Source organism: Watersipora subatra, chromosome 3, assembly GCF_963576615.1.
Source record: "Watersipora subatra chromosome 3, tzWatSuba1.1, whole genome shotgun sequence".
In the NCBI taxonomy this organism is placed as follows: domain Eukaryota; kingdom Metazoa; phylum Bryozoa; class Gymnolaemata; order Cheilostomatida; family Watersiporidae; genus Watersipora; species Watersipora subatra.
Genome location: NC_088710.1, coordinates 42,365,947 through 42,390,068, shown reverse-complemented (window position 1 = coordinate 42,390,068; position 24,122 = coordinate 42,365,947). Strand labels below are relative to the sequence as shown.

The following is a 24,122-nucleotide window of genomic DNA, read 5'->3' as shown; positions in this document are numbered from 1 at the left end:
CTTTCAATTCACATGATAACAGCACGTGTCAAAACAATAGCCATGACGTGTTGAGTAAGTCATCAAAATAAAGGGATTCCAACATACAGCGTTTTCGTGATAGCTGCAATTAACTGTTCGTTTTTGAGTTTTTAAGAACTTGTAATCACATTTCCATATATTTTGCACCTACAACATAGCGGAGTAAGACATAGTGAACCTTTTGATACCAAATAACTGTAATGTGAATGTTTTTGCAGGTCAACCTTTAAAGATATTGCAATTAAACATTACAATATAGTATACATTATTAATATAAACATTACAATATAGTATACATTATTAATATAAACAATACAATATAGTATACATTATTAATATAAACATTACAATATAGTATACATCATTAATATAAACATTACAATATAGTATACATCATTAATATATATTAATATTAACATTATTAATATAAAACTTTTTTATTTAGCTCCAAAGATAAGTTCTAAATTTTACTGAATATCTGCTTGGAAACAGCGGTTAACAGAAACATAACAAGAAAATAATTTAGAGTAACATCATTAAATAAATTTACTAAGTTGTAGGAAATAGTTCTATATCTAACTTTGATATCTATTATCTGCTTCATCTAAACTAAATGCATTCAGCTCAGGTTCTTGCAGACATTTTACAAGATTGAATTTATAAACATAAAATACTAGTTGAATGCTCGGCATTGCTCGAATAATATAAAAGTCTTTGGACAAAAACTTTATTTATTGTTTTGCATGTACAACATTTACCATTCTAATTATTAAACTTCATATCATGAAACAAGCGTTTTTTTGTGCAGTTTAAATGAATTAAGAGGAAAAAATAAAACAACTGTACAGGTTTTCAAACTTTTTCAAATAACTGTAACTTTTAAATTTTATACCATGAAAGAAGTGTTTTGTTGAAATAAATTAAGAGGAAAAATAAAACTGTAAAAGTGTTTAAATGTAAATGTGAAATCATTAGCAAGTGATGGCTAAATATAGTCTGTTTTGCAACGATTACGATGAAAAATTATTTGGTATACGATTATATGATTTTCGTTCGTTTCAGTGTTGGCATCATAAGGCGAAAATATCGTATAGACGTATAGAGTGGTATAGAAACCCACAGTAATTATCCAATGCAATCACCTCTTGGTAAAAACTATCAAAATAATTATCTTAAAAAAATAGTAACAAAACCATATGTTAACCACATGTTAACCATATTTTAACCTTATGTTAACCATATGTTAATCTTATGTTAACTATAGTTACCTAGAACAACTTTAGTGTATTTTGTATTATGATCCGCAAGAAAATGGAACATTACAAAATATTACATGCAGAGTTTTTACCTTTGAGACAGAAGTGTAATATAAACACTTAATCTAACTTAAATGAATTTCGCTTAAAAAACATACTTCAAGAAAGATATATTATGTATTTTAGTAAACTTCAAACTTTTAACTAAAAGTGTATCACTTATCTGTTTGCGAAGTCGTTTTTACCATAACGGATTCACAAAGAGTTAACGCATAACAATCGCCAAAGTTTAATTTCGTGAGAAATTATTGTTGATATCGCATGGCGGAAAACAAATTCGTCCGTGTATGGCGGGGATGAAACAGTACCGGGTTTTATAGCGTCACCCGAAAAATATTTCATAATAGGGGCACCATAACTTGTGAGCGTAATGTATCAATTAATAGGTCATTTAGCGTGCGCAATCGAGAAAAGGGTATACGACATATGATAAGAGCGACAGAACTCCAAGGACTGTGTAGCTCAGTGGTTAAATGCGTGGTTGCAAGCTTTGTGTCTAACCACTGTGCCACTTACAACCATTGTAACTCAGTGCGTTCAAATCCTGTTCGAAGCGAGCTTCTCAATCCAACATTTTAATAGCTATAGCTGGACACCCCGGTTCACAGAATAACAGCCACCCAAACACTGAGATTTATATACATGTATATAGAATATGTAGCAATACATAGCCACTAATAATTAGACTAAATATTTATATTATATATTGTAAGTAATTTTTGTATGATAAAAATACTAAATACGTTTGTGATTTGGACAACCTTGTACAGTATTTCTACAAATTACAAAAAAGATTGCCAATTGCTTATTGCTAATTGCTTTTTGCTAGTTGCTAACTGTCATTTGCTTATTTCCTTTTGCTAATTTCTAATGGATAATTCCTACTTTGTTGTACTTTATGAAAAGCATTGCTAACAATGCCACAAATATTTAAACTCATTCGAATACATATACATAGCAAGCATCTCAGCGTTACAAGCATCTCAGCGTTACAAGCATCTCAGCGTTACAAGCATTTCAGCGTTACAAGCATCTCAGCGTTACAAGCATCTCAGCGTTACAAGCATCTCAGCGTTACAAGCATCTCAGCGTTACAAGCTATGCAAGCGTAAAATAATACTAAGATAATAGAAATTTTAACAAATTTATGATTTAGTACATTTTTATTCGTGATAACTTTTTATTGTAAGCTATATAGCCTGTGTACCTTATTATAGCCCGTGTACCTGTCAGCGAGATCAGGAGTAGCCATTGGTCAAAGGAACTATGCGAATCCAGTTGGCCTGTTTTGGACCTTATTTCTTGCTTTTGTTGTCTGGCTCCTTGGCAAAAGGCTAACGGGGATGCTAGAACGTAAGTATTTTGTTGGGACATTACAATGGATAGCCAGTGCATTACATGGCAAATGATATTGGCTATGTCATTATACATAGCTGGTTATTTATGGAATAATTACAGATTACTTTTACTCGCTTAATGTATAATTCCAGGATAATACTTTTGCTATAACAGCTCTCTATACATATACATATATATACTTGGGTATACACTGTGATATACATGGTATATACTCTCTTACCAATGCATTGTAAACTCAGTACTGGAATAAAGAACATTACAGTGAGAACACAACATATTTATCCTCCCAAACAGGTTAAATTATAAAAAAGTTAAGCTTTTCAGACCAGAGACATGTAGTAAATGTTCTGTTGTTAAACTAATAATTATCAAGAATATTAAATCAGACAAAAACTGTATGATTTGTCTGATCTAAAGACAAGTCAACATTTGAAGAGAAGATGAGGTGCCAGATACTCCATTGGATTTATATGTAACAAACTATTGATCCTGTTATGTTATACAGAGACGCGTATTAATTCCAAACCATGATGTTTAATACCTACTGGCAATATTTGGCCAATCTGCCCTTTGATTTGCATTAGTTTCTTCAATGGATTGTTTTGTTGAGTTGACTGGTGAACCTAAGCTCAATGGCTGGAAACTAGATTCATTTTAAGAACTTTAAATCCGTGTTCCTTTGTGCGTGTCATGTCTACACATTATGCTTTTAGTGGCTGCGTACAGAAAAATCAAAAAATCTACAAAGAAAGATTATCAGAAATACGATTTTCCTGAAATTTCTGAAGAGACAGCAGGTGCTATTTGTGATTATATATGGCCTTGTCTTGTGAATGGCACAGTGAAACCTGTGCCGGCGATAGCCCAGTTCAAAGAACACAGTGTTGTGCTTTCAGATGGGCAGGAAATACTAGTAGATGCTGTTCTCATGGGAACCGGGTAAGCAACAAATTGGGCTTTTATTTAGGAATTTAGCAACTTAGGTAAAAATATTATAAGCTCTCAAGGAAAGACAACTTATTGACGAGCTGAGATACTGGTCTTTGAACGCAGCTAAACAATATTTAATTTTTCAATTTATTTAAATGACAGTTTTAAACTAAGTGGAGTACATATCAAGCAAAAGTCAGCATTAATCTGTAAAAATAACTGTAAGTGGACAGCAGATAATAGATAGTAATAATAATAGATAATAGACAGCAGATAATAGATAGTAATAATAATAGATAATAGACAGCAGATAATAGATAGTAATAATAATAGATAATAGACAGCAGATAATAGATAGTAATAATAATAGATAATAGACAGCAGATAATAGATAGTAATAATAATAGATAATAGACAGCAGATAATAGATAGTAATAATAATAGATAATAGACAGCAGATAATAGATAGTAATAATAATAGATAATAGACAGCAGATAATAGATAGTAATAATAATAGATAATAGACCGCAGATAATAGATAGTAATAATAATAGATAATAGACCGCAGATAATAGATAGTAATAATAATAATAGATAATAGACAGCAGATAATAGATAGTAATAATAATAGATAATAGACAACAGATAATAGATAGTAATAATAATAGATAATAGACAGCAGATAATAGATAGTAATAATAATAGATAATAGACAGCAGATAATAGATAGTAATAATAATAGATAATAGACAGCAGATAATAGATAGTAATAATAATAGATAATAGACCGCAGATAATAGATAGTAATAATAATAGATAATAGACAGCAAATAATAAATAGTAATAATAATAGATAATAGATAGCAAATAATAGATAGTAATAATGATAGATAATAGACAACAAGATAATAGATAACGAGTAAAAGAGTGCTTACCGTTTGCATGTTTCACTTATTGAAATAGTATTTCAGCTACGAGGTAAAAGTGCCCATGGTGACTAAAGACATAGTAGACCCTGACAACTGGGACTTGTACCGACTTGTATGGCCAGTACATCTGGAGAAGAACACCCTTGCCCTCGTTGGTTTTGTCAGAATTAATGGTCAAGTGCCACCTGTCACTGAGCTTCAAGCAAGATGGGTGGTATCTGTTTTCTCGGTGGGTTAAATTTATATTGACCATTCAGCTTTCAAACTTCCAGTCAGAGCATTTTGAGCATATTTTATGTACTCAATATAAATTGCTTTTTCTAATAACACTGTTCAAATTGTGCGAGCGAATGTTCTACTATTCTTTGCTATGCCTAAAGTGAGTTATTTGTGATGTAGTATTGAATTGTAGTATTTGAGTTGTCATGGAAACCATGATCAAGGTAATAACAGAACATATAAAGCTTTCGTTTATAGGGTTAGTAATTTTTTTAATAGGGAAAGATGAAGCTGCCCAGCAATGTAGCGATGAAAACGAAGACTACCATTTTTACTAAAACCAAAATTAGGTTAGCAAGAAAGATTCACATGCACGTAACTCCATACTGCTCCGAAATAGCCTCCTACATAGGCTGCCACCCCAAAGGTCAGTTTACGATTTCAATAATACATACTTTTGCTTTTTTAGGAATAAAAAGTTTTGTTATAAACATAAAGCAGTAGCTAACATCAACTTGGTAAAAATTCTAGCCAGGGTCTTTGCCTGTAAACATCAACTGTGTCAATTCAGTAGGAGTTATCTCATTAATGATACATGAAAAGAAGACAACTTATAGTGAGAAAAAAACAAGCTAACGATATGTAATTTTAGTTATATCATTCCAGTGCAAACCTTTTACACACATTGGTATGTGTCAGAAGTTACAGGTTCACTGGGTTAAGCCTAGATTAGACGTCCAATGTAAAATATTTTGTATATTTGTTTAATGTTTTGAGCAAAATATTTTGTTACAAAAAGAAAAAGTTTAAGCCAGACTCATGTTGAAAATTATTAACTTCGAACATTTCATGCGTGCACAGTAAGTCATGTGTTAGCATGACCCTTACTGTGACAGCTACATTTCATGCGTGCACAGTAAGTCATGTGTTAGCATTACCCTTACTGTGACAGCTACATTTCATGCGCGCACAGTAAGTCATGTGTTAGCATGACCCTTACTGTGACAGCTACCAGAAGTCTCTGAGTGGGAGCAGCTGAGCTGCTTCTGTTTACTAAAAATCAATCTTCATCTTTTATAACATCTGCTATATTCCATGCCTTAAGGCTTAGACATTTCACTGTTATCTCAGTACGTTGTCAGTTTTAAGAGAAAGCAGTTATGTCAGGCATTAACCTCTTATTACTAATAAATTTTATTGGCAAGTATTGTAAATTTATATAAAATATATTGGCTAATTCTAGATCTATATTAAATCTATTGGTTGTTTCTAAAAATAGACTAATCATGTATTGCATAACAGTGGGAGTTGCTAGCTTTTTATAAATGCTTGAAAAGTGCAAAGGTCTTTGGGACTTTCATACGTTGTTATAACATAATGTTATATGTATAATTGTATATAACATAATATATAGTAATATATTATGTGATATCATAATAGTTGAAGCTGTATAACAGTAACAGGATATATGTGTCCAAATTTAATCATCGAACTCTCTAACCTTAACAATCAAAATCTGCAGGTAGTTTTAATTTTTAGTCTTTATGACGTAAAAGATGCCCCGTTCCAGGCAAGACTTTGGTTTCTGAGCGCAGCATGGCTCAACACTTGTTCACTCATTTCCAACTGACAAACACTTGACCTGATATCCAGGTGACAAACTATTGCAGCATAAGAACAATAGCTATAGCCAAACTATAGAATATTAAATTGTTTTGACTCCTTCCAAAGTATAATTTAGTTACAACGCCGATCTCTTAATTAAAATTGTTCATTGTTATGAAACAAATGTATAATACAGTATTGTTACTCAACACAGCTGTATTGTGTAATACAGTATTGTTGCTTAACACAGCTGTATTGTATAATACCGTATTGTTGCTCAACACAGCTGTATTGTATAATACAGTATTGTTGTTCAACACAGCTGTATTGTATAACACAGTATTGTTGCTTAACACAGCTGTATTGTATAATTCAGTATTGTCACTCAACACAGCTGTATTGTATAATACAGTATTGTTGCTCAACACAGCTGTATTGTATAATACAGTATTGTTGCTCAACACAGCTGTATTGTATAATACAGTATTGTCACTCAACACAGCTGTATTGTATAACACAGTATTGTTGCTCAACACAGCTGTATTGTATAATAATTACATTGTATGCTAGCAGGTGAAGTGCTAGAAATATTTGCTTGTGTATATATTGCGCTGTCTCTCTGTTAGTCGCATTAATGCAAAAGTTTTTTCTGTTGGTTAGATGAAAGAATGTTGAATTGCAGGCTTGATACTTGAAAGTCCATACAGATTTTATCAATCCATTTTTGGACCTGCTTTTCCTTACATTTATCGACAAGTTGGACCTGGTAAAAGACGGGATGCTTGGCGAAACGTTGTAACAGCCAAGTCACGTTATCATCCTTTTAAGGAGATAGTAGAGTGATACTATCACACTTGAAGCCTTTAGAACTGAGAGTTGTATTTGTTATAGACTTGGCATAATCTATTCTGTCCTCTACATATTTGATAAATCTATGTACAAGAATGTCTTATTATGTCACAGTATGTTGATGCAGTTGACAGTATTGATTTCGTGTATTGCAAGTTCTGTCAGTTAAAAAATTTAGTGTGTGATTTTTTGTTGTTGCTCTTCCTACAATAAAACTCTTTAACACGTCCTCTTCCTTTTACATCATAATATGCTGCCAGTATCCATATATATATATTCCTCAAAAGTTTGTGTGTATGTGTATATGTGTTCCTCCAGCTAAAGCTATTAAAATCTTGGAATAAAAAATCTGTACCGAAGAAGATTTGATCTCAGACCCTCCCGTTTGCCAGTCCGACACCAATTAGGCCACAGAGATTGATTTGTTTACTGGCCAATATATGTCGCTATATAGGAGCAAAAATCTAACGGCTTTGTGTACTACACAGGGTGATTGCGTAACATCACTGAGACGAATAGCTCTCATTAATAAGTGTACTCAAATTTTCCAATGTCAAATTGCCAGGCTAATAGCAAGTGGCAGGCAACTCTCATTATTTCTCATTGATTTTAAGCTGATTTTAATACCCGGGCACTGCCGCGAAGCAGAGCTAGTATACATTATATATATATTTAAATATATTAAAGAATTTTATATATATCTTATTTATATATATCTTATGTATAACATATATATATGTATATATACATATTATATACAAATACATATTATATACAAATATATATATTTACTATATATGTTTATATTGTATATAACATATATTATCCCACGACCAAACGAGCTGATGCGAAGTTTGGGAATTTTTATGATAAAAGCATGTGCACACAACTTACGAAAATTATTCATCAACAATGAGACGAACCCTTGTAATAAAATTTCATCAACAAATTTAACCATCATTTTGTAGATTAGTTAAAGTATAATAACGATACAAAACACATATAGGCCTATTTAAATATGTTACCAAGTAATTGTATATTCTCGAAAATCTTTTAAAACTTACCCATCTGATCGGATTATACACAAATAGACAGATTGATTAGGACGAAAATCGTCACAAAACGCTTGAAAAGCTTGGTTTAATAAAAGTTAAGACCGGAAATTGAAACGGCGGGCAACAGAGAATAGAACGATTAAGTCGTGCGCATTTCGCGAAAAAATAGCGTGCACATTTCACCAGTCTATGGCATTGTTTACCTGTAATCGAATTTATTCGAAGGTTTCTGTAATAAACGTAGACCTTTTGAGGCATTGACCGATTTATAGGTACGAAATTTTGGTACACAGTTTATTAGCCTATGTTTTTTGTCAAATCACCGAAGGTTTCATTTTTTAAAACGTTAACCAAAATTCTTTACAACCCATGTACAAGCTAGGGCCGAACTACAATGCCCCTTTATGACGAGAACATTTTTTATTTTGCTGCAGTTTGCATGAAACTTTCAGACGTGTGAATGCTCATACTCGCTTTCTGTTAAAGATCGCTATCAAAACCATTCTACATTCAACCCAACCAACTTTCAAACTGTGTATAGTACACAATAGCTTGCCATTTTACTTCTAATTTTGCATTTCAGAGTTATAATAAACATATTTCTTTATTGTTGTTGAATTACATACATTACAGTAGATTAGGCCTACAGCTTTATAACACTTTTATAACAGCTTTTATTTTGCTGCAGTTTGCAGAAATCTTCCAGACGAGTGAACGCTTGTAGGTTTTCTATTATTGCTGTATTACTATATTAACAATATTGGTTATTCTAATAATATCAGTGCATTTTACTTCTAATATTGGCCAATATTGCATTTCTCCTATTGCAGGGGAGAGATTATAATAGACATATAATATTTTTCTTTCATTATTGCTGTTTGTCATGACCAAACACTTTTTAAATAAATTTTCTAGAAATCTATATAAATACCACAACTTCTCGATATTGTTAGCTATGATGCTTTGAAATGTAAACAAAATTGTGCATTGGTTTTCTATTAATTAGTTTTCTATTAATTGGTTTACTATATTAATAATATTGGTTATTCTAATAATATCAGTGCATTTTACTTCTAATATTGGCCAATATTGCATTTCTCCTATTGCAGGGGGAAAATATAAACATCTTTTCCTTTCATTATTGCTGTTTGTTGTATATAATAACACCCATACCCAGTACATTACAGCTACCATTGCAGTTATCCTGTTGCGCTGCAGTGCCATTTGACTGCTAATATTGCATTTCTCAACCATCAGTACCCTTTCTTTTTTTCTAATATCACTTTGGTCATGGGCTGTATGACAGTGGAATTTCTAGTATATAAATATATATTATTTACCTACATATATATATCTATATACAGGTTAGAATACATATACAGTCAAACTCGAATAACTCGCCCTCGGATAGCTCGAACACATGGTTAACTTGAACAGATTTGTTTGGTCCGTTCCCACGCAATGATAAATTGCTTTAGATAACTCGAGCTCAACTTTGTCAACTCGAACATCTTTTTGCCCAACCGCTACTGAGATGGTTGTTATCGCTTTAGAATATCACTTTATTCAAAGCCATAAAGATAAACCTCAACTTTTAGTAGTTCAAAGGCGTCGTTATTCCCATAATCGGCAAAATATTTTCATTATTGACTTTTCTAAAGGTTTGCAAAAATCAGATTTTACCAAACATCCGCTTAGCGATGGTCCTTCGAAGGCAAAGAAAAGTGAGATACCCTTCGGATAAACTTAAAGAAAAATCTGCAAAATTGATCTTGGTTAAAACGCTCAAAAGAAAAAGATGCCTTTTCGTTTGAACAGCGATTAAGTTTTGCCAATTTTAATCTGAAAACGTCCTGGCAGTTACATCACCTAAAACAACAAACAAATCTCAAGTGATTGAAAAATCTCTATACTTTCTGATAAAATTTTCTTTTAACTTTACATTAGAAGCCTTCAAGTTGAAGCAAGCCATTTACGATTTTGACTTATATATAGTTTGGTCGGTCCCATGAAGTTTGAGTTATCCATATTTGACTATATATACATAAATAAGTATACATATAGATAACTAATATGTAATTATGTATATTTACTTATATAATAAATATGTATATTTAGTTATATATATAACTAAATATACATATTTGTTATATAAGTAAATCACCCCGGATACTCCGTATGGGTGGTAAATTCTGCTCTAACTCGGGTCTCCTACCAGAGACCTGGGAGTTTGAGCACTCGCCTCAAGATCTTAGCTGTTCCCAATAGTGCACTTTTCTGCAACTCACCTGAGTTGATTGTTGTTGGTATCTGGGCAAGCCACATTTTATGCGCCGGTGTTATTGCGCCCAGTGCCCCAATGACTACTGGGATTACAGTTGCTCTTACATCCCAGCACTTTTCAATCTCTTCTCCAAGAGGGAGATATTTCTCTACCTTTTCTTTTTCTTTGCTGGCTATATTGTAGTCATTGGGTACTGCTATATCTATTATAGTAGCCCTCTTGTTCTCCTTGTCTACCACCACTATATCTGGTTGGTTTGCTAGGACATGCTTGTCAGTTCGGATGTAGAAGTCCCATATATATATGTATATATATATATATATTTATATATATATTTATATATATATATATTTATATATATATTTATATATATATATTTATATATATATATATATTTATATATATATTTATATATATATATATTTATATATATATATTTATATATATATATTTATATATATATATTTATATATATATTTATATATATATATATTTATATATATATATTTATATATATAAAATTGTTTCCTCACCCCGGATACCCCGTATGGGTGGTAAATTCTGCTCTAACTCGGGTCTCCTACCAGAGACCTGGGAGTTTGACCACTCGTCTCAAGATCTTAGCTGTTCCAATATCACACTTTTCTGCATATATATATATATATTTAAATATATATTTAAATACATATATATATATATATTTAAACATATATATATTTAAATATATATATATAAATATATATATATAATACGTATAACATAAAGAAGATCATCTCAGAGAAACACAATTATTAAAATAAAATTAGAAGATCTCGACTCTTGGCTATTTGTCAAAAAACTTATATTTTTTTACTTCCGTTTGATAATTTAAAAGCATATTTTTGCAAATCTTTCAAGCGCTAAACTTAGAAGTCATGTTAGTTTGGTATAAAAACTACTACAACAATATTTATTATTATCTGATGGTAAGCAGATGGTTCTATTCTTACACATTAGTATATTTATTAAGTTTAAGTATTAATAAAGACATAATAAAAGAATTAAAATGGCATAATTTATATTTAAAAAAAGCATATATATGAAAACTAATAACCCTAACCGTTGTAAATCACCTATGACATCATTCACGTACAGTACTTGGAAGTAATGAATTGGTCTCTGATCGACATAATCAACAAGTACAAAAATAGAGAAGAGGCAAGAAAGTTGTACAAAAAGCTTCAATGAGATGACGATGTTATGCTGCTAGCATTAGAAAGGTTGGACTATAAAATTATATAGCCATGGACTGCACTAATCGAACCGTATCAAGATTGACTGACTATGGTTGCTACTACTATAGCCACAATAATAAGAACTAGCAGAGGGACGTATCAAGATTGGCTGACTATGGTTGATACTACTATAGCCACAATAATAAGAATGACTAGAGGCACTCCAACTATGAGAACCCATTTGCAGACTTTCTGCGGATCAGAGCAGATGCCTTGACCATTCCTTCCGCTGTGTGCAATATCGTTGATCATACTGCCCGCTCGTTTTGACTTGCCGTTCTCTGGCATCTAAAATGACATCACCGATGATAAGGCATCTCCGCTATAAGTTAATACTTTTATCATCTGAATCATAATTCCAAAGTACCAGCCCACAGTCAATATGGCTTAGCAGATAATCGTAGAGATAACAACGCGTACGGATACTCACATTTGATGAATTGATATACGGTATTTAATGTTTGCTCTCTCCCATGTTTAAACTGATAAGGTTTATTAAAACCCTTATTTCATATGCGGTTTGTTATTTGAGGCTGGATTCAAAAATTGCTTTTATATGTTCCAAAAATGTCGGTAACATGATATATAATAACTTAGAGCTTCTATAGTTCATGTTTAACTTTGTTTCATATTTGAGTTAGTGCTACTCACGCTTATAAACTATTTGAAGCCGGCTGAAGCTAATTTCTTAAAACTTCCCCTATAATTACAAAAGAAAAGGTTTCAGTTAAGGTCATGGCTACAACCATGAGAATTTTCTTTGATTTAGTTTACAGCCGACTAGTGATACTGATTCATCAGAATGACTGTCACGTCATCGATGAAGAGAAATGATCAGTAGCTGTGTCTTGTCAAGTCTTTACCCAAAATGAGACATATCCAAGTTGATTCAATGAGTCGTCTCTGTAAAGAGTTATTGACGCGAAAGCACCACTGTTATTGTTGTTAGTTAGGTAATGGTGTCTGTCCATTGCACATTGGTAATTGATTTAATGCCACCCTTGCCTGAGCAATGTTACAGCCAAAGGAATTACACACCTGGGCCTAGCAGCTGTTCACCAACCTAATAAATCACTATTCATGACATATTGGTATCTCGGTTAAACTGTATGCAACCATATGATAATCTTACTGTGATAGTAACGTTTCCATTCTCTCCGTCGTTGTGTTTTTCATCCGATGAGGTATGACCATTTGAATTTTGGTGAGTTGAGTTATGCGAAGACTTCCTCGACGCTGATGGTGATCTCTGAGCTGCTTTAGAGACGCTGGATGCGGATGATGATCTAACCCGACTACCTGAACGGCTTGGCTGCCTTGATCTATCAGCCGAGGACGATCTCCTGCGGCCTTTTGTGGATGATTTTTGTGAACTCGACCAAGAATTCCGTGCAGGCTTGGGACCTACCGGCGCAACATGATTCCATATGTCTTGATGTTTATTTTTGTTTTTTTTTGATTTGCCACCGTGGTCGCTGTCTATATCAGAGTAATCCGTTATGTCACGTCTTGGCTTGCTGTCGGCGTATTTATCAACGTGCTCAAAACGAACAGTTAGTTTTTTGCCATAGGTATCGAGCCGCGAGGGCATACTCGAACTTTTTAGGATGCTGTGGAGATGGGCATTCTCCAATCTTATTGCTTCGTCTTCAATAAATGCTACAGACTTGCTTTTTCGCATGCTCGCCCTTGGCGCCACTCGAGGGATAATGGCAGAGCCAACACTCATGCTATCTTCCGTTTCCTCACCACTTTCTACTATTGGCTTCTCTTCTGGTCGAAGCATTCTAGGATGAATTTCTCCAAAGAGTCGTTTTACCTGCGAGTTAACTTTTCTCGGAGCGGCAACCGGCCTGTACAGTTCTCCATTGTACCTGTATTGGTCATACATACTTGTATTGCTTTCTACGCCATATGATGTAACTGTTGACTGTGTTCGATGACTCGCGATAGACTCTATATCAGCATCGCGACCGACACTACTTATTATACTCGGAGGTCTATGACCATAAACGTCAGAATCAGCCGAACTGCCTCTTGCTCTAACTCCATTGTCGTTTAAAGGATAACGCTGAACGTCAAATTTATGTCGACTGCTGTCGGATGAGAAAACATTGCTGTTGGTGTAGCCATAATATTGCGGGGTAGTTTGGTTGCTACTATAAGGGTTGAAGCTGAGGTCACTGAATCCATCTGAGCCGACTGAAGGAGGGTAGTACTGAGGCTGCGAGTTATAGCCTTGGTCGTATGACGAGGAAGAATCCGGGTGTGGCATCTTCTGACGATCATAATTATACGACACGGACATCTTGTCTATAAATATATTGTTATGAACTCGTAAATTATGCGAGTAAGAGCAAAACTACAGATTTTCATTTCCTATAGTGAAATCATTAGATTCAAGGTAGGTGAGCAGTGCAACACAATGTTGGAAATATGTTCATATGCAACGCAATGTTGAACTGGCAACCAAACATGATACATATCCTGTGGCATACACAGCCTAGTTGCTGGCTACTAAACATGATACATCTCATGTGGTATACACAGCCTAGTTACTGGCTACTAAACACAATACATCTCATGTGGTATACACAGCCTAGTTACTGGATACCAAACATGATACATCTCCTGTGATATACACAGCCTAGTTACTGGCTACCAAACACAATACACCTCATGTGATATACACAGCCTAGTTACTGGCTACCAAACATGACACATCTCCTGTGGTATACAAAGCCTAGTTACTGGATACCAAACATGATACATCTCATGTGGTATACACAGCCTAGTTACTGGCTACTAAACACAATACATCTCATGTGATATACACAGCCTAGTTACTGGCTACCAAACATGATACATCTCCTGTGGTATACACAGCCTAGTTACTGGATACCAAACATGATACATCTCCTGTGGTATACACAGCCTAGTTACTGGCTACCAAACACAATACATCTCATGTGGTATACACAGCCTAGTTACGGGCTACCAAACACAATACATCTCCTGTGATATACACAGCCTAGTTACTGGCTACCAAACATGATACATCTCATGTGGTATTCACAGATTAGTTACTAGCTACCAAACACAATACATCTCATGTGATATACACAGCCTAGTTACTGGCTACCAAACACAATACATCTCCTGTGATATACACAGCCTAGTTACTGGCTACCAAACACAATACATCTCCTGTGGTATACCCAGACTAGTTACTGGCTACCAAACATGATACATCTCCAGACAGTAAGAACCATAAAATCTGTCAGCAAGTTTCTATCACAATCAGCTGTTCTCATAGATGGTTTAGCAGTCAGAGCAATTTAAGTTTGGACACCCTCCGTGTCACCAATTTTCTTAGAACTAAACTGTAACCTGCGTTTTTTCAGATATGTGCTCCAGACCACTAGGATATCAGCTACTCCCTACACATTTACGTAGCCATGACCTACTAATCTAGAACCCCTGCTCAGCATGCCAAGGTTAAATTCCCAGAAAAGGCCAATGATGATGACAGAAATGACATTCAACCTTAGATTTTTCTCTGCAATCTTGCATGTCTTCAGCTGTAGACGTTCCACCGCCATGACTCAAACATCCCCACCAAGATCTCAAACTTCAGCTGTAGACGTTCCCCCGCCATGACTCAAACATCCCCACCAAGATCTCGAAGCTATTGTTTTAGAGCAGCAATGCTCTTAAAACACATGCATGCACACAGCTGCTGCTCGCACTCAGCTAAGCTAACATACTCTATCTTTGAGGAGTTGCCCACACATACATACATCTACGGAAGCAAAGTTCAGTACGTTGTATTATACATTAGACTTAGTTCATCATAGTGAACGCATGTGAAGGTGATTTTATGGTAACACCAATGATAATTTAGATAGGAGGGAAGCAATGGCAATTCCGAGCCTCAACACGGAATGTATACAAATTCGTATCAACAGTGCACTTGTTGTACATAGGATACGGATTGATGGCATTTTATTATCAAAACTAAACACTTGGTTACACTTGCTTGGAGCTGTATGGCTTACAAAATTCTTTGCTTATAAAAGTGATAGTGTGATACACGATAGGAACGCATACTGCTCAGGAATTTTTTGAATTAAAAAAAATTGTATCTTACTTTACTATCTACTAACTGTACAACCCGGCGTTGCCCGAGTAATAAAAACGTCTTCGCACAGGAAATTGATTTGTATTTAACATATAACAACATTTACCATTCTAACTTTCAAACTACATATCATAAGAAAAGTGTTTTGTGTAGTTGAAATAGTTTAAGATAAAATAAAAACAACTATAAAAGAGTTTAGATACAAATGTAAAATAATTAGCAAGTAATAGCTATATTAAGTCGGTTTTGCTACAATTACAATAAAAGATGATTCGGTAATGATACAATTAATACAATCTGAGAAAACAAAAATCTTGAATATGTTGAATTAATAAGAACAATTCTTGCATAGAAATGTATGTGTTTAAAAAGGTTATTGTTCCACCAGAATATATCTATCAAAACTTTGAATACGACGATACATATACCTCTCGATACTAGTACAAATGTAAAAATGCGATATCGTACTGTCTTTGTCTGACCAAACAGTGAAAGAATGTAGAGGCTCTTCCCGTGGACATAATATAATTGTCGTGAGGAGAATTGGACTTGAGACCAGATATAGTAATTGAACTTTATGAAAAATTTTCTTAACAGGGGCATCGTAACGTATGGACGCAATGCTAAAATAACTAGCCTGTCCATGGGCTATATGGTATATGATATGTACATATGACCAACCTTAAACCATAACTGCCACGAACAACTTTTATCGTATTTACTAGGTAAATCAGACACGCTTATTCCGATTTTGTAATCAAAATAAAGATTAAGCCACTAACTTTCAGAGTAATGAAGGATTTTTTATAGCGTTTTAATATCGATCTCGAAAACAACACGATCGGCATAACAAGCTCCGCCCATAAATACGTGACGTAACCTAGCTTTTTAGGAACAGAAGTTACGTAGGTATGTTTAGACCGATTTAGAATAATAGAGATGGGTGTTTTAAAATCCAATAATATCTAAATTCAGCCTTAAAAATAATATCAGTCCTTTCTGAAAGGTAGATAAGCTATTTAGCATTGCATATTTAAAAAGCGCGATAACAACGCTAGCTTGTGATAAAACCGCACTTTTTGAGCTCATTTTTCTCGGCGTCCAGCCCATTTAAACGTCATGTAACAAGCTGCGAGCAATTTTAAATAGTTTATATCCCTTTCATAAAAAACTGAAATTATTTTACAGGCTGGATTTAGATAATAATGGGTTTTAAGACACCCATCTCTATTATTCTAAATCGGACTAAACATTCCGTACTTCCGTTTCTGAAAAAGCTAGGTTTCGTCACATATTTATGGGCGGAGCTTGAAATGCCGATTGTGCTGTTTTCGAAACGGATATTGAAACGCTTTAAAAAAGCCTAAATGACTTTGAAGGTTAGTGGACTAATCTTTATTTTGAGTACAAAATCGGAATCAGCGTGTCTGATTTACCTAGAAAATACTATAAAAGTTGTTCGTGACAGTTATGGTTTAGGAAATATATATATATATATATATATATATATATATATATATATAGATGAAATCATACTTAATTTGCTAATAAAGATGTCAAATATTAGTAGAGTCACACTATTTACTTAAATAGTAAATTCAGAGCGAATGCTCTATCTTGTTGGTATATATAATTATCAGATTTAAATAAAGCCTATTAATTGCAGCGCATGTGATTGTCAGCTAAGCAGAACAATATTGTTATATTGATTGCTGCTAACACCATTTTCCAAACTTTTAGTAAACAATTTATAAAAGTACGGCAATGTAACACACAACAATTTTTGCTTTTGAGCCAAAATGTTTCTAGTACTGTGTAGTTTTAGTACTGTGTAGTTTTAGTACTGTGTAGTTTTAGTACTGTGTAGTTTTGCAAGTTCTTTTAAAGCATGGCACAAAGCCAGAAGAAAAACACTTGTTTGCTTTCTGATCCACGGGTTGGAGACTAATGACTGACCAATAGGTTGCCAATAAATCAATTGTCAATTGATCGAGTGGTCAATTGTCAATCTCGACAACTAGCCTTCAATGACAAGGACACAGCCTAGAAGCTAAAGAGTGTGCTCATGCCTTCACCTCCTGCCCAGCTTATTGCACACACAACTAATTAGTGCTACAAGTAAACTTACGATAACCTAACAGCTAAATTTTGAAAAACAAACAAACATCAAACCATTCGGAGTATGAGAGTATGCGTTAGACCTTCAATTGAATAATGTAAACAACTACAAAGCTCGTATCACTTCTTGTTGATGACACATCCATCTCGGCTTATCAACAATAAGCCATGAATAGAATTCTAGCTACTGTTCATACACGAGCTATTGAAACAACAGCTGGCTGCCAACGACTAATGTCCGAGCAGAGTCGTCTTACCTGTTTTGCTATTGTACGGCTCAGAAATGTACCATTCGTTACGGTTCAGCAAGCGAGTTCAGTAAGCGAATACGGATCCTCGCCGAGTCGACTATCTGGTAGATAGTTTGGATCAACTCGCTATCTTACTGAAGCTAAAATGAAATAGTTGAGATAAAGTATGCGATAACCAGAAGGAATTTAGAGTAGTTTAGAGTTAGACTGTTTCATGCAACTCTGAATGCAATTCTGACTCATTGATGCAACAAATACCATTTTTAGATTAACTGCTACGGCAACCCATTATGCTAGTAACACCTACCAGCTCTACTCGAAGATGCTTCTAGAATCAATATCGCCGACCAGCTAATATTGAAATAATTTTTACTCTATTTAATCAACAGATTGGGTATAATAACAAACACAAATCATGGATAGAATATTGAATGAAAAAGAAATAACAATGTTAAGCTGACAGATGGCACTTGGACAGATGCCAAACAATGACAGATGGACCATCAGACTGGACACCATTGCAATGGCTTACGATGAAAAAAGATGGAAAGATAAAATAGGCCAATTAAAAAAACATCTTGGAATAATAAGGTGAGAGGATGGAACACTGCAAAGGTCCTTGTTCACCGGTAGCTAACTAGCAGTGAGTGAGTATGCTCAGGCATGATGGCAAATGGGTGATTCTAAATAGGAGCTCAGCATTTATCTAGTGTCAGTGAACCTCTTTAAAAGGTGCCGGGCAGCATTGCGTATATGGATATGCTGCAACAGACCACTACATATCTATATTTAAAAGGTGCCTGGCAGCATTGCGCATATGGATATGCTGCAACAGACCACTACATATCTATATTTAAAAGGTGCCTGGCAGCATTGCGTATATGGATATGCTGCAACAGACCACTACATATCTATATTTAAAAGGTGCCTGGCAGCATTGCGCATATGGATATGCTGCAACAGACCACTACATATCTATAAGGCTGCTAAATATCACAGAGCAGTTTGATCCCTAAACATTGTTTTAATTGGTTAATAATATTGATCAGTTATTACAGCTGATGGTCAGGTTGGCCAATCATAGATAAGTAAAGCCCCTTGAAGATAATAAGAAAAATAGGCTGTAATAGAGAATGACTAAATTACTGAAAGTAGTTCAAATTGTGTACGATTGGCTACAAGTTAAAAGTTGACCCAAATTCAACCAGATTATAATAATAAATAGATAATCATAAAATACTTAGGCCCTATATGGTCAATAAGTTAGGTCAAAATGCCAGCCTAACGAGATCTAGATTAAATTGCCAGATCTCAGATGAAAGATTTTATACACTATGATAGCCTGTGGACTACAAATACCTTACACTTATATGTTCTTAATCTAGCATCAGGGTGGCCATTCAGGCTGTCCACATTATAGATCAGAAGAGAAATATTTCCACGATCGGTAGATTTTTCTAGGAATCAAACCCAGATCCGTTGTTCACAGATTAGGAGCTCAAGACCAAGGATGCTCATCTACTACAACATCTGCTGCATAAAACATACATTTCTATGTGAAATATACACATTATTGAGTACTAGGGTGCTACATTGAAACAACCGACTGCATTCTGTCGTGTTTCAGTCATGTACGACCTACTGGAACTTACATGACTGAAACCTAATGTAGGTACCTACTGGTAGTAAACTACAATAGACTACTAAACCTTACCAAGTTCTGAAAGTATCGACAGATAGAGAGATGTAGGACTTGCACAGCCGCATGCACTACTAGCGATGACTCACTAAACAGTCTCACTAGAGGCAGGCGCAGCTAATCTTATCCTAACAATAGGTTAGAGATTCTCGGCATGCTTACCTACTATGCAATTGTTCGTATCTATTGTATGTTTGCTTTCCTCTTCCCAATGAATGCTATTATTGACTTCTCATAGAGACCGTTCAGTGCTCAGGATTATTCTGTCTAGCTTTCCTAATACACCGAGAGGTTGTTGCTCTGCGCGGATTCCAGAGTATGACTAGAGTGTAATTGACAAGCCGAGCCTAGCGCTGGTCGAGATGACTAAGAGAGAGCAGAGGCGGTTGAGTGAGCAGGAGACAAATGGTGTACCTGATGCGTTTAGTCAACAGTAGTGATGAATTGGTTGGAGAATCAACTTCAAAACTAATTCTTAGTTTTATTACAAGGAAAGCATTCCACAGCAACTTCTCAAGGTGCGGCTGTGGTGGTTCACTGCAGATCATTCTAAGAATGGATCCAATTTATTTCTCATTTGACGGTGTTATTCATTGGCTATACTTACAAGACAGCATTAACCTCTCTCCAGTAACCTTGCCCTTGCCTGTGATTACTATATTGGGCACACAGTGCAATATTCACCTTGGACTATTTCGTGACATGTTATTGACAGTTACTAGACAAACATTGATGTTAGTTATTGGAAGATAACCTACGGTAACTATACTTGTAAACATGCCGAACAATTGCAAACATTCAAATAGTGGCCAGCCAGCTTTTTATCCATGTATTTCACTTCAGATCGCTTCTTGTTGAACAGCAAATAGCGGCATCAAGATGTCAACCATTCTACGAGGCAGCTTCTTGCATGGAACAGAGACCAATAACTGACACTGTATAAATGTGAGATACTCTATTCAAACTGAGACATGCTGACAGTACACAGTCAGTCAGCTGCCAGAGTATTCATGTAGTTCACTTCGGATCGCTTCTTGTTGAACAACAAATAGCGGCATCAAGATGTCAACCATTCTACGAGGCAGCTTCTTGCATGGAACAGAGACCAATAACTGACACTGTATAAATGTGAGATACTCTATTCAAACTGAGATATGCTGACAGTACACAGTCAGTCAGCTGCCAGAGTATTCATATTCATTGAGTGGTACATATACACATGTATGTATGTATATATATATATATATATATTGATAAGGACAAGATCTAGAGATGCTCTAAAATATTATTGTACAATAAAGGTAGATCGACCATCAGATGTCACGATGGTTATAAAGATGTCAAAGGAGCAATGACTAATCGCCGTAAGCAATCGAATGAGTCATCTATACGCAGCCAACAATAGCACCAGCTCTCGGCTTTCATGTATAGCAGGCTGCACGAGCTGCAAACCCTTGTGCTTATCTATGCCTAGAGGTAATCACTCTTTCAGAGCAAGATACTCGAGACACGCCTCTCAGCTTACACAAGCAGAATGGCATTGATGCAGCCATCATTCTCTGGATGGTTTGTAACTTGAGCGTACTTTCCCCAGACCACCTTTCCTCCTTGAGTTACCAAGCCTAGCTCGCTTATATTTACCTACAATAGAAAACAGCAGGCTATTAGACGTATCCGATATTTCCGTGTAAGCGTTAAGTAATACTAGAAACAAAAAAAGTGAGATATAGCAGATAAGAGTAATCATGCCAGTGATTAAGAGGAGAGACAGAGAAAACCATTCCATCTGTCAGACTAAGGTCATGTAGCAACCATAATGCTAGAATAAATCTGATTAAATGGTCCTTTCTAGTGAATCTAGTTTTATCAAAAACAAATGTTAGGAACTGATCTAATGCCCTAGGAGTGCTGCATCAGGTAAGGTTTTATACAAGAGCTTGTAAACTAATAAATATTACTCTGAACCCTTGTTCCGTAATACTTTTACGAGTTGAAACTTTAAATTAACCAGACAGGTTTCCATAGCAAATATTGACAGGCACTTTTAATAGTTCAATTTTTGCATTGGCCAATTTTATTTCTGTACAAAAAATTGCTGGATTTTATCAATTACATTATCTATTATAGTAATAATAGATAATATAATTGATAAGGACACAATATTCTGATGTATTGTTTAAAATAAATCCCATAACACCTTTGAGAACCAATTTAGTTGGACACGCTCACTGATTTATCAAAACCAGACAATTTCAAATACAAACAACTGGTCTCGAAATCACCATAACAAATCAGTTGAAAGTTAACTGACAGCACTAATTCTTACTGCACTAACAGCAGCAGATAACATTACAGATTAGGGTTTCAATAACATTTTTGTGTAATTTCGACCTAACACCAGATTAATCTTGACGTGAAAATTGACCAGTAAAAATGTTGACCAGGAAAGAAGCTGTGATGGCGTATTATTAAATTAAAATCGCTCGATTCTTTCAACTTGAATCTAACAAATTGTTCGTTCAAAATTCTTATTCATGAAAGCAGAGTGCGCATTGAAAGGTTTTAAACAGATGACTTATGAGAATAGCTAATTTTTACGGACAAGTTTTTAAAATTTCTATTTGTGTGCAGGGAAGATCTCTAGCTAGCACAGTTCACAAGATGTAAATGCAAGCCAAATGATGTGATTCTACAACCACCATTTGAAGGTTAATGCGGGACGTATAAATATGGCGCAGACATTTTTGCTATTTTTGGAAACTGCTTCGACTTAGCGTAAACTGCCAAATTGGTTAATGCCAAATTGGTTAAAGGTTGACTTGCAACAAAATTCACATTACAGTTATTTAGTATCAAAAGGTGCATCATGTCTTACTCTGCTGTGTTGTAGGTGCAAAATATGATTACAAGCTCCCAAAACGAACAGTTAATCGCAGCCATCACGAAAATTCCATAGGTTGGAATCCCTCTGCAAAATGGCTCAAATGGAATGTAGTTGATCACGATGTGCTTATGTTTACACTTTCATGCAACCTCATTCATCGAAATATTTTCACGAATATACTTCACACATTCAATAAAACCGTGTCTTACGCGTCTATTTCATCATCATCGTAATGCTGTCAATTTGAGCACTGATATCTCAAAACCTAGCCTAAAAATTAGTTTAATTTTTTAACCTTAGCTCGAAGGAGTGCATATCATCTTCTGATAAACATGAGGACCCTGTTGGTCACCTGTGATAGTCGGAAAATGCTGAAAAAATTGTTCACACCATTTGGCAGGAAGTATGGGTCACATGATCGGATTACGACTAGATGATTAGACCAAGCTGAAACGAAACTGTAAAGTAGCAAGCATCTATATTTGATAAGGGCTTTCCGGTAGAACCCGAAGTGTTTGTCATAAACTAGTGCTGCGAAACGTTTTATATTGAGCCTTTCATTGGCCTTACAATTCACATGATAACATCACGTGTTAAGACGATAACCACACCAAGTTGAGTAAGTCATCGAAATAAAGGGATTCCAACCTACGGCGTTATCATGATGGCTGCGATTAATTGTTCGTTTTTGAGAGCTTGGAATCACATTTCCAAAAATCACATATCCTTACTAAAAACTCAAATTTGGACACACAAAGGTGTAAAAAATCTATCAAATTGCGGGGACAGCGACATCTGATCGATAGGTACCACCTGCCCTGACAGAATTATACATTGTAAGCATACAGGAAAAATTAAGTTATCAATTTAAACAACCATATATCCTCCCACATATAAACCGACCCTAAAAACAGCCCTGAAATCTATATATATATTTCTCAAAATTGGTCATGTGTGTATCCGTGTATTCGTGTAATTGTCATTTTGATTGTCCAGCTATAGCTATTATTTTAACATTACGCCCACACATTACAACGCCCCTGTTAAGAAATCTTTTTCGTAAGGTTCAATTACTATATATATGGGGTCAAGGCCAGTTCTTTTCACGCGTACATTTATGGGAAGAGCTTCGTTATTGTCTCTCCGTTCGGTCAGACAAGGACAGTAAGATATCTCATTTTTACATT

The 24,122-nt window shown here is 34.8% G+C and overlaps 3 protein-coding genes across 5 annotated transcripts in view; 1 reads left to right on the top strand and 2 right to left on the bottom strand.

The window, feature by feature from the left end:
* The window catches only part of LOC137391434 (flavin-containing monooxygenase 1-like), a 43,955-nt gene extending 36,503 nt beyond the window's left edge, over positions 1–7,452 (top strand). The window contains exons 7-11 of the mRNA XM_068077908.1: positions 2,555–2,690; positions 3,410–3,635; positions 4,599–4,785; positions 5,055–5,202; positions 7,063–7,452. Of these exons, the coding sequence (XP_067934009.1) occupies positions 2,555–2,690; positions 3,410–3,635; positions 4,599–4,785; positions 5,055–5,202; positions 7,063–7,223 (858 nt within the window). The 3' untranslated portion in view covers positions 7,224–7,452. The remainder of the gene's footprint in view (positions 1–2,554; positions 2,691–3,409; positions 3,636–4,598; positions 4,786–5,054; positions 5,203–7,062) is intronic.
* A 3,995-nt stretch (positions 7,453–11,447) lies between these two features.
* On the bottom strand, positions 11,448–20,378 carry LOC137391435 (transcription initiation factor TFIID subunit 1-like). 3 transcript variants are annotated; one of them, XM_068077909.1, is made up of 4 exons: positions 20,214–20,378; positions 18,359–18,492; positions 12,975–14,155; positions 11,448–12,130 (listed from the first exon to the last, which is right to left on the bottom strand). In XM_068077909.1, the coding sequence occupies exons 3-4, from the start codon at positions 14,148–14,150 to the stop codon at positions 11,942–11,944; spliced, it is 1,365 nt and encodes a 454-aa protein (XP_067934010.1). In that variant the 5' UTR covers positions 14,151–14,155; positions 18,359–18,492; positions 20,214–20,378; the 3' UTR covers positions 11,448–11,941. The 3 variants fall into 3 exon arrangements, with proteins under 3 accessions (XP_067934010.1, XP_067934013.1, XP_067934011.1); XM_068077912.1 differs by having other exon boundaries at positions 20,218–20,378; XM_068077910.1 differs by lacking the exon at positions 20,214–20,378 and adding an exon at positions 20,067–20,140.
* A 692-nt stretch (positions 20,379–21,070) lies between these two features.
* The window catches only part of LOC137391437 (ribosome biogenesis protein NSA2 homolog), a 28,189-nt gene continuing 25,137 nt past the window's right edge, over positions 21,071–24,122 (bottom strand). The window contains exon 7 of the mRNA XM_068077914.1: positions 21,071–21,692. Coding sequence (XP_067934015.1) covers positions 21,573–21,692 — 120 coding nt within the window. The 3' untranslated portion in view covers positions 21,071–21,572. The remainder of the gene's footprint in view (positions 21,693–24,122) is intronic.

Coding starts and splice junctions, on each gene's coding strand:
- LOC137391435 (XM_068077909.1), bottom strand. CDS start 14,150: ATGTCCGTGTCGTATAATTATGATCGTCAGAAGATGCCACACCCGGAT. Junction 12,131..12,974: donor ATGGAAACGTTACTATCACA/GTAAGATTATCA, acceptor ATGTCATTTTAG/ATGCCAGAGAACGGCAAGTC.